The following is an 11,207-nucleotide window of genomic DNA, read 5'->3' on the forward strand; positions in this document are numbered from 1 at the left end:
TTCACACTCAACTAGGAATGATTCTATAAAGAATGTTTTTTACACGTTCATACTTTTTTAGGAAGCTCTTCCACAGGTTTCTCTTCTTTCTGAAATAACGTTGAAACCAAAAAGTCAGCAAAACTGCCGATGCACATTAATTGGTTGGCATAATTACTCTGTACACATCCTGGGATTCCCTCCCAGCTCTGCTAATTGCAATAGTCCCCTCCTGGTGATCCTTGGAGATACATTTCATAAAGAAAAGTTATTAAAATACTTTTAATATATATACACTTCAGTCTTAGTATCCCAGTTCCTTCCCAGCGATGAGCCATTGACCTCATCAGCCCTTTCTCCACATCTCTGTCGCATGCAGAGCCCGGTGAATGCAGGCCATTGACTATGAGAGTCCCATCTATTTATGGGTCAGATTTTGCCTTTGCCACTTCCAGTTACAAATTAAAATTTAAAATTCATAAATATGTTCCAGGCCTAAATGGAAGTTAAAACTATAAATTAAAAAGGCTTATACTTACTTTACTTCTGGAATCCACATTTAGGAGGCACACTCCACAGGCAAGGTCTTGGGCGTTTTTAATCCCTGGGCGCAGCATACAAGAAGAGAAATCCAGTGAGTTTTCATCTGGCTGAAGAAATGAGACAATAAAGTTTAGGCATTTTCAATGATTTTCAGACCTCATATTAAGAATAATCGATCTGGTTGCAAGAGAGAGCTGTGGTATCCCAACAGGCAACGCAGAAGAGATGACACAGTGCATTTCCTCATAAATTGATACATGATTTAATCAAAGCCGCTCGTAGATATTTGCAGTCCTGCTATGCAATCTCCATCAACATTGATTTATAACACTCCAGCTCTTGAAAAAGGGCGAGACTACAAAGGAAAGAATTCTTCAGTTCCGTGTTCCCACATCAAAAGGAGAAGAAACTTCTGAAGAAAGAGCTCGGGCGGCTCTGCTACATTTCAACTGCAGCATATTAAGAACTGGACGAGGATAAACAGTGGTATGCAGCAGCTGTTTGTGCAGCTGTGAGGAAACAAGGCAGCGGCCAGCACTGCTTTCACCAGTGTTTGAAGTGGTGTCTGTATCTGTGTTTATTGTCCTGAGTTCTGTACTACTGCCTGCTCAAAAATGGCAGCTGTTATTCTTTCTGAAGGTTTTTCTGAAAATAGATTATGGCATAATGTACAGCTGGAATATTAAGATTAACCAAAGCACCTAAGAATTAGGGTTATCAGGTATTTTACGCCAGACACAAGTTCAGGTTCAAGATAGACAGTGGACAGAGGAGATGAAGCCTGCAAAGGAGAAATAGAGCAACTTCTCTGGCTATAACCTGAATTTCAGCAACAAGATAAATGGCAACAGAAAACTCTCTGTATGGATGGTATAAAACAATGCACTGCTTGAATGCAGAGGCACAATTAAAAATAATGACTAGAAATGCAGGAAGCTTTGGGAAAAAAAGAAAAAAGAAAAAAAGTACACAAAAACATGTGTACTCATCTCCATAGGTCTGGAATGCTGATCACGCTCCCTGCAGAACGGCTAGAGAATAATTGAAGTCCTTTAATCTTTAAGTAGATCAATCAAATTAATAAAGGCACTGTAATATTTGTTTACCAAACATGTGAATGAAGCAAATGACAAGGTCATCCTGTAATTTGCAATGAAAACCACAAGGCTGGGCATAACATTACCTTGTAACAAAATCCTTTAAAAGATAAAATTAACCTTTCCAAGCAGATGCCTCTGAGCTAGAATACTTCTCAGCACTTAATTGGCACTTCTGTGCCATTTGGAATCTGTGCTAGGGGAACGTATGGCTGCATACAGTTCCACGTGGAGAAGAGAAACAAAAAATGATGATTCTGAGAACTGTAGGAATCAGGAGTCCCAGGAGTCCTTCAAATAACTTTGCTTGAGAAAGCATTGCTTCAGCTCCAAGTGCACTCAACACGTAGCTGCACTGAGACGGAGAACACAGCCAGGCCCTAGCCCTGGGGTGGTCCCTGCCATCTTCCAAGGAAGGCACTTTAGAACTAGATTTTTATCTGCTTGTTTAAATCAAGAGAGGGCTATTCCGATTGTTACCATCAACAATGCCAGGTTTCAAATAGATGAATCCTCGTCTATCAACTTCACCTGCTGAGTGGTAAGATACTGAAAGAATAAATCCCATATTCTGACAAAGTGTCATCAGAAATACCCATCTGCCTCCAGTATTTGTGGTCAGCTATGCAGAAAGCTCCCAAGCTCCTACCAGACTGTCTCAGAGCAGCCCGGTCTTGTCTGGCAGATCTGTTCAGAGAAGGGAAAGCTATTTTGTCTGCAGTGGGAACCAAAACAAACTGAGGCACTTCCAAATCCAGAGAGAAAAGAAAACAGCTCTGTTATGCGTGTTGCTATGTTGCATGCTCCTGAGTTGTGAGCATTAGAACTGTAGGTATATTATACAGACAAGTCAAGTCCATGCTATTCTGGCTTCATAAAATGGCTCATTAAAACTGTACTAATTTTTCCTTATCAGAGCATTTCTTCTAGTGAAGACATAGCTTGTTTTTGGTCTTACCGTTAAAGCAGCAAGTGACATGAAGCTTATGAGGTTGTTCCACACTTTATCTATATCCTTCAATAGCTGTTGAAGTTTCTCACTACAAACAGCAGTTGCTTTGATTCCCAGTTCAACTCTCTTTGTTACTCTGTACACTTCAACAACCCCTGATGGAATAAAACACAGTGGAGAAATGCAGACAAGTTCACTGCGAGCACAGGTTCCTGAAACCACAACTAAAATACAGAAGAGAACTTTCAGCGTAAGAGATGCAGTAAATTAAAACATACCCAGCAAATATTCCATGCCTTGAGCAGACTGGATAACCTCAGTGCAAACGGATGAGCTGCTTATTCCATTCAAGGTATCATTTGCTTTCTTTATGACCTGGTGGAAGCGAGTTTCATGAAACGGTGCTGTTAATTGCTACAAACAAGATGGTCACTAACAAATTGTTAAACAAAACAATGAGGCAAATTCAGTAATTGCTGTACTCCATCACACAGATCGGGGTAGAAGTACGAACATTTAAAAACTTAATGTGTTCCCTCAAATAAATTCATTACTAAAACAGCAGTTTTAAGTGCACGCATGCATCACTATCTAGTTGAATTATATGATTAAAAATATACATATTTTTTAAATTATTCTGGCTATGAAGTATCACATTACCTGAAAATTAATGGCCTTTCCCTTTTCATGATAAACATCCTATGCTAAGGAGGAAAAGGCTGCAGAGGAGGTTACACTCTTACCTGCAGGGCACTCTCCAGGCACCTCTGCCACTCATAAGCATACCTCTCACTTTCCTATATGAAAGAGAAGGATAGTCTGAATCTCATTTCTACACACAATTCCCTTTCTCCTATCACAGTAGACATACAGAAGACATATATTTAAAGAGATTATTTGCAAGTTATCCATGAAAACCTCCTAAAATACCTTTTCCTAACTTTTTTCCTCATTTTTTAAGTAGTCTCTTTGTGTCTGAACTCTAAAGTTTGATTTCTGATGCTGAGAACTAGTTTCAAAAGGAAGAAGGTATACAAATGGGTAAAAGTTTGGACTGCACATACCTACTCCCAACAAATCTGTTGCAGGTCTGCTGTTAGAGAAATGAGGATTAGCAGAATTTAATGAGTTCTTTTACTATTTGCTCTCAATATGAGCAAGAGAAATAACTAACTATTATACAGCCAAATAGTTAGGCCATTTCCTAAAGCCAGTGGTCTCAGTGCCAAAACTGGGATTAGATTTTAGTTGCAACCAATTTCCAGTTATAGGCTTAGACTGCAAGGTCAAACGATTCAGACAACAGCATTTTTTTCCATGCCACGAGGCTTTAAAGCCAGAAAAGACAAAACAACTTTTATTAACCATTTCTTGTTCATAAGAAGGAAACAAAGAAAAGAATCCTTCCTTTATGAACAGCAAAATCAACACACAAAACCTTACCCAGATTCCATCTTAGGATCATACTCTAATTTCAAGCAGCTAACTCCCCAAAGGGCTGGGATACAGAATACTGATGAAAGTCACCGCTGATTTACTTGTATTGCAGATAACTCCTTACCTCAACCTCCCCAGTTAGGTCTTTGTATTTGTCCCGGATGACAGGCAGAGCAGGCTTCTCACTCAGAGTGTTTGAGCGATCCCTAAATGGCTGTTCCAGAGCTGGTAAAGGTGAGGAGCGGCTTATTTCTCTGTCACCCAGGCTTAGGCTCCTCTTATGAGACCCTAAAAAGTTTGGATATAAACAAAACTATTCTTTTATTCAAAGGCAGCAACTACCAAAACCAAACAGAGCAGTACCAAGGGATGTGCTGCTCATCCAGAACAACGAAGCTCTCCATTTACTCAGTGATTGGTGCAAACCAGTTCTTAAATTCTTACAAATTTTTGGCACAACAGATTTTTTACTTCTAGAAAGAACTCAACTCCAAACGCCATGGAAATCAGTAGAAACTTGTTTCCAATAGTCTTCAGAACAGTCCTCATCAGCAAATTTATCATTTGATTGGAACAAATAGCCTCTGGTAAGTGTATGCATTACGAGTTTCCACCACAGAACAGGCTTACCTTGAACAGACAGGTCAAAGGTTGCCAGCTCACTCTTGATCATTTCTTCACTAGATTTCACCTTGCCTTGGGATGTTGCCACTAAGAAGTCAAATTTGCTGATTTTCGGCTTTTCACTTTGGAATTCTCCAAATTCATCTGTGGATTCTCTCTGGATTTCAGAGGAGATCCCACCAGCGAGAAAGTCTGCCTCTTGGTTTGGGTCAGCTGCTGCATCTCGTGCTTCTGACGAAGGTCTTGCAAACTCACCAAAGTCTCCATTGTCATCATCACTTGGACCACTGGATATTGGTCCAGAGTCTTTAAAGTTTGCAAAGGCTGCAAACGAAACATCATGTAAAGCATCCTCACTAGAAAACGTCGTCACTTTGGAAACAGTTGTCATGGTGATGTTTTCTGAGCTGCCAAACAAGGTCTCCTTCTTCTGAAGAACAGAAGTAGCTGCAGAGGATCCACTTCCTGCAGCCTGGGCAAAGGAGAACTTCTTGCCTTGCTGAATGTCGTCTTTGTCAGACCAGTCATAGCTTGCCAGGCTGCTGACTGCAGACCCACTGTTATAGCTTCCAAACGGGGCACATTTTAATTCGTCTATATCTGAGAAAAACAAACCCCTACCATTAGAAGCTGAAGTTCAAACATTAGTCTCTCGAGACCGTCTAGTAGTAAAAGCAATTTACTAAGAGTCTTAACAAACTGCAGAAGCAAACACAGTGAATCGCTGTTTTGATGAGGCTTAGAGTTGCACAAAATCATCTGAAAAATACCTAAGCACTTAACACAAAAAACTCTCCACTTACTAAATGCAATCCTTAACCTTTGAATATTATCTTATATTTTAAACTGAAAGTCACCATGCCACTATGGATTGCAAAGAAATACTAAAAGGAATGTTTCTAGACGGTACGGAGCACACAGGTCACCAGTCCAGTTTCCTGAGGCTGGCTACAAAACCTACAACCAAAACATAAACATGAGCAATGCAAGCATCACCTCAGTTCATCTTCACAAAAGCAACCACACAGAAAGCAAGAGCACCTTCCCCATCCGCTCCAGTAAAGTGTTAATACACTTAAGTTTTGTATTCATGCTTTGACACAAATAATGTACAGAAATGTGCTGCGAGAAGTTACAAGACATAAAGTTGTGTTTGAGCTTCTCACAGTTACAGCAATGCTGTGTGCCTCCCTCCTCGAGTAACAAGTTTCAGAAACAACACAAACATGGCAAATATCTTGTCTTAACGGAATATATAGCCTGTGAAAGCTAAGTACAGAGAAAACCCAATTATTTTGCAGAAAGCTCCAAGCATTTATACTCACCTGGCAATTACAGAGCCAACAGGCTCTTCTCCCTGCCATAAGGAGGTATGGCACAGTCTAACTGCCTACACTGCAGCCAGCAGAGGAGATCAAGGTCTGCCAGGGTGCACGCACTACTCATCCAACTTATCTTTCACATTCAGACTGAGATTGATCCATCGCGGAGGCACACGGAGCCGGAGAGATGTCATTAAAGCATTTTTAAAAAGCCCTTCTGCACTGCACTTGGCAGTTGTTTTCCTGCATTAATGACTGTCAGCCTGGATCAGAGCCTCAGCTGCTGCTCGTTGCCTACAGCCAAACAGTCCCAAGGCAGAGCGGGTGTGAGCCAGCACTGTGCTCCCCGGGCAGAGCCAAAAGCAGCGCGCCTTTAACTGCGCACAGCAGGCACAGCTGGGGCAGGGCAGCCAGGCAGGGAGCAGGCTGAGCCTCCAGCTGCCCTCTGGTCATTAATAGAGGATTAAGCCATTTGAACAACGCATTTCTGCCTTTTGTACTCATTTGACTGAGAGAGGAAAGCATGCCACGCTTTAGGCTACCTTCCAGGCATGAGCCATATATATAGCTAATTAAAAAGACCAACAAATATACGATATAATGACATAGTTTAATGGCTACGACAACAAAGCAGAACGTCCCTACACAACGTGCCACCTCTCAGATTTTCCTAAGGGACTGTCTTCACACAGCAGCTGAGCATGGAGCATTTCCACAACTAACGTTAGCACCCTGAACACATACAGCAAGATTTCAAAGCACCATCTGAATACTAGATTTGTAGAGCAAGCAGTGCTCAGGAGAATAAATAGAGATAAGAGCATCTGCTCGTGGCAGAGCCGAACAGAAGAGGGCTCCTGGCTGGGAAGGGGCTGACCTGGGCTCCGTAATTTGTCCCAAGAAACCAAATCTGATGCCTTCTAATATAAGGCTTTGCTCAGAGAAGTTAAAGGAGAGTTTCACTAATGTTAACAAGTGCTGGGATAACATCCAAACAGCCATTAACCCTGAGATCTCAACAGCACCACCCTGCACCAAGCACTCTCCTTTCTGACTCCAAAGAACTGCTTTGTTCCAGTGTTCACTGAGATACAGAAAGAAAGAGTGAGATCCTGCCACAGCCCCACACTGACGGTGCCATCCAGAACCCGTTTGCCACTCTGTGGGAATTCATGCACACAGAGCCCACCAGCATAGGCTTAAGAGCCGAGATGAAACATAGCAGTTCAACCCTATTTCCATGACTGGGATGGATTCACTGATTACAAAGCATTACTGCAGTGAGTAAACTTTCTAAGAGTTTAGCTGTACAGAAAGATTCTGTTCAGAAACAAAAATTCTACGGCTGAAGCAATCCTAAAGCAATGTATAAGAAAGCACAAAAATGAGAGTGTATGTGCCACTGTATATAATTCAAGGCAAATTAGTTTTTATAAAAAAATCTTATTCTATTGAAGGAAAAAAAAAGCTATATTTAGTTTGGCCATGCGCTGCGTTGGTCACGAATTCTGCATAGAAGGAAAATTGTGACCTTTGTCATAACAACAGCAAACTAATGGCTTATCTCAGCTCCCAGCACATCTCCTGGGTCAGAAAGAGCTTCCCCCGGCGGGGAGCAGAGCAACTCGCCATCACACTAATAAGCACAGAGCAGCTCACATGTGAAAAGCACTGCGTGGCTGAGCCCAGAGCACTCTCCACAATGCAGTACTCTATTATCAGCACAGATTGTTTTGCTAAGCACTGTTGCTTCTCTTAAAGGCCACAGATGCATTTAATGAATAAAAATCTCCAGTTCAAATGCTGCAGTTATAACTGCCGATGTAACACAAACTTCATTCTGCTGTTATGGCAATCCAAAATCTAAAGAGATGCGTGTGCATCAGTAATATTTTTTTCAAAGCAAGATATGATTCAGTGGGAAAAAATGTGAATTAATTCTGATGAAGCACTGCATTTAGCAAAGACACCTGCTGCTGATTTCCACATTTCCTCCTGAAGGATCTGAACTGATAAGCATCTACTTTTATTGAAAGAAAAAAAAAAAAAAATCAAAGACTGAATCTGTACAAAACTCTAAGGAAATACTTTCTTTCAAGGATAACAATCATTTTTCTCAGCTGAGAATTGGTTTCTTAGCACTTTTTGGAAACCACAGAGTGGTCTGTGCCATGGAAGCAAAGCAAATTAAAGTATTAAAGCCACTGTGTATTGAGAAACCTCTAACTCTATCAATAGGGACGCATCAGTAGATTTTAGTGAACCATATCATAATAAAACAGTATTCCTTAGTAATCCCAGCAGATGCTGAGTTCAGATTTGTTCTAGAAATCCAAATGCTATTACTTCAAATACAGATAAAACCACATGGAATTGGCACAGCCAGCTCTGCTTGGCAGGCCTACAAACACACACTGCACTGAACACAACGGACCTGAGTCCCAAAGCTCCTGGAGCTGCCCTGGGGAGGAAAGCAGCCATGTGCACACCACCACCAGAGCGCATTCACTCTGCACGGATGCAGTTAAAACACAGTGTTTTCCAGTGTTATCTAATCTACTGAAGTATAGTTAATATGCTGTTTCCAAGTGTTATCTAATCTGCAGAAAAACCTGACATTCTTCAGTGGAGCCAACCACAACAGTGTATTTCAGCTTCCAAGGATCAAGGTATGTCTGGAGGCAAATGACAAACTGCAGGCTTCAGTGTCCATCCTTTGATCACTTCAGGAAAAGCCTTGGCAGCATTAGCTACATTCTAACAAACAGGAAAACAAGACAATTCTCAAAATTTTAACATATCATTGTGATTGTAACCAACACTTGACTCAGCCTGTTCCTCAGCTGGTGAAGTCTGGAATAGCTCCAACAAGGAGATGTCCCAACAAACATCTGTTGAACTGCAGTATGCAGCACTGCCAGCGTGGAGAAGATACTTTAAAATGAAGGAACAAGGAGAGAAACTCATTCAAAACTTTGGGAGTTAAAACCTCCACTTAGTTCTTTTGTTACCACGATGGACAATGCCCCACAGTGGCATCAGGACTCAACTGCCAGGAGCATGGAGATACATAAGGCTCTTACAGCTCTTCTGTTTGCAGAATTACACTAAACAAGAGCAACATTGTCAAGTCTGGACAAAATGTAATAAAGCAGAGTCACGATCATTACTGTCCTTCCTCCAGGTATGATTAGCTGAACAAACACTAATAGCATAAGCACTGCAGAATTCAGCCTCCCAGCTTTATGTTCAAGCCTTCAGTTTAAAAAGCTTTATGGCTAGACATAATGTGCTGCTTCTCTAGCAGCAGAGAGAGGTTTTTAAGTCCTAAAGATTGGTGTAATGAAGAAAAATCTGGTTCTGGTGTGTTTTGCTTTTGTGGCAAGGAAAAACAAAAACCCAGTTTGCTCTGGCACAGTGTTTGAACTTTATCCCACAGCTCAATTATTTTTAGCTTTTTACCTTGTCTGCTAATTTGACAATCATCCAAAGCAGTTGGTGGCCCCGGATTTGGAAGAATTTGAAGTGACACAGTTCTGCAACACAGATTTACAGCTGTCATTTGTGTTCAAAAGCACTTCAGTATTCAACAAGCCAGGATTTTCAAAGCAGAAAAATGAAGCAGGCCCTGTACTGCAGGGCACCAATTAACTCACTCCCGATTAGCTAAATAAATATCAGAAACCTGTTTAGAGGTCTCTCACCAGCAAAGGCCTCCACAGCAACACGTTTCCAATTGGCCCCATCACAAAGTGGTGTTGTGGCCTTGGCTGGCAGCAGGGAAGTGCAGACGAGGAGAGAACAGGACAGAGGCACTTCTGTGCTCAGTCCCAGTCAGCACGGAGCTCCCCAGGGCACGGCACAGAAGCAGCCCTGCTATGCACACAGCTCCCGCTGCCCATCCTGCTGTGCAAGAGCTCCGCGGGGCAGCAGCTCACCCACACACACGCTGGCTCGAGGGGATACCATAACTTTAAACTTTGTAATTTTTTTTTTTTTTCCTCTCCAGGAAAAAGAGATAATGCTGCTGGATTGCAAACAAATCACACGCCCCCACGTTTTCAAAATATGCCAAGATAATATTTATTAACACAGCAGGACTTACAGATCACAAAAGATAGTGATACACAGGAGCTCAGAAGGGTGTTATCAGAATAAAGCATGCAGGTCAATACTTGCAGAAGAGAGATATCAAAGCAGATCTGAGAAGGCACATTCACACAGGAAATGTTTAGTTGAAATTAGACATTAGAAAAGCAGCAAAAAACCTGAAGTTGATTAAAATATACAGAGATCTCCAGTAATGCCAAAGAAAAAGGTACTTTACAGATTTGTAAGTGCAGCAAAGTGGATAACCCTTTGAGAATACCCCAAGCAGGTACGCTCCGACTGCAGCGTTCGAAGGATGCAGAACAAATTAGGTTTATAGAAATGATGAGGCGTTAATTAAAAAATGCTCGAGTCTCAGAGTGAAACATAAATTTGGTTGAAAAGAAGCAGCCCGGTTCAATTAACAGCATGCAGGCAGTGCTCAAAGGGTTATACGAAGTATATGCAAGAGAAATCAGGCAACATTAGTATAATCTACCTTCCACACAAAGAATTATAACAAAGTTTAAAGAGACAGTATCCCCTTCGGAGAGCAGAACTGAAAGCCTCGCTTCCCACAGAGCTCCAAGCGCAGCCGCCCAGGAGCGGCCAGGCAACGTCCTGCAATTCCCAGAGCCAGCAACCCACCTGCCCGGCCCACAGCCTCACATCAGCAACACTCAGCAGGCAGAAGAGTTCCATACTGGTACATCAGGGACGCCCAGTTGTCCTCCAGCAGTCCCCACCTGCGGCTCTGCGTCGCTCGGGGTGCCGCGTATTGCTTGCAAACAGCACGGCTCCCAGCGGGCAGCCTGCTGCTTCTCAGCAGTGAGCACTGCAAAGGGATACTGTCCCTTTTGACATTAGATTTACAGGTCAAAAGAAATGGAGAAAAAAAAAATCTGCTTTTTAAATTATGTAAACTGAAAAAAAAAAAAAAAGACTTGAACATTAGCAGTTCATAGCTTGAGATGCATCCAACATACACAAAGGAACACGTGAGCACAGGAGTACTGGTAACAGTGCAGAGCACGCTCTGCTACGAGAGCCAAACAGAATTAAATAATGGAGTAAAACTCTCCTCGTGGAAAAAACACCTAGCTTGGCACCATAAGAGAATACAGACTTGTTTGAGTTTAATAAAAATAGCTTCTAATTAATACT

At 41.9% G+C, this 11,207-nt stretch overlaps 1 protein-coding gene across 7 annotated transcripts in view; it reads right to left on the reverse strand.

The window, feature by feature from the left end:
- Positions 1–11,207, reverse strand: part of SYNRG (synergin gamma) — a 35,615-nt gene that overhangs the window by 4,403 nt on the left and 20,005 nt on the right. For 4 of the 7 annotated variants that reach the window (XM_031591473.2, XM_031591472.2, XM_031591471.2 and 1 more), the window contains 7 exons: positions 4,639–5,232; positions 4,133–4,296; positions 3,315–3,368; positions 2,850–2,946; positions 2,578–2,726; positions 519–629; positions 54–89 (listed from right to left, as the gene is read on the reverse strand). In XM_031591473.2, the coding sequence (XP_031447333.2) occupies positions 54–89; positions 519–629; positions 2,578–2,726; positions 2,850–2,946; positions 3,315–3,368; positions 4,133–4,296; positions 4,639–5,232 (1,205 nt within the window). The other 3 variants (XM_031591475.2, XM_031591470.2, XM_090122729.1) reach the window with 2 other exon arrangements.

Source organism: Phasianus colchicus, chromosome 21 (genome assembly GCF_987193195.1).
Source record: "Phasianus colchicus chromosome 21, bPhaCol1.hap1.1, whole genome shotgun sequence".
Taxonomy (NCBI): domain Eukaryota; kingdom Metazoa; phylum Chordata; class Aves; order Galliformes; family Phasianidae; genus Phasianus; species Phasianus colchicus.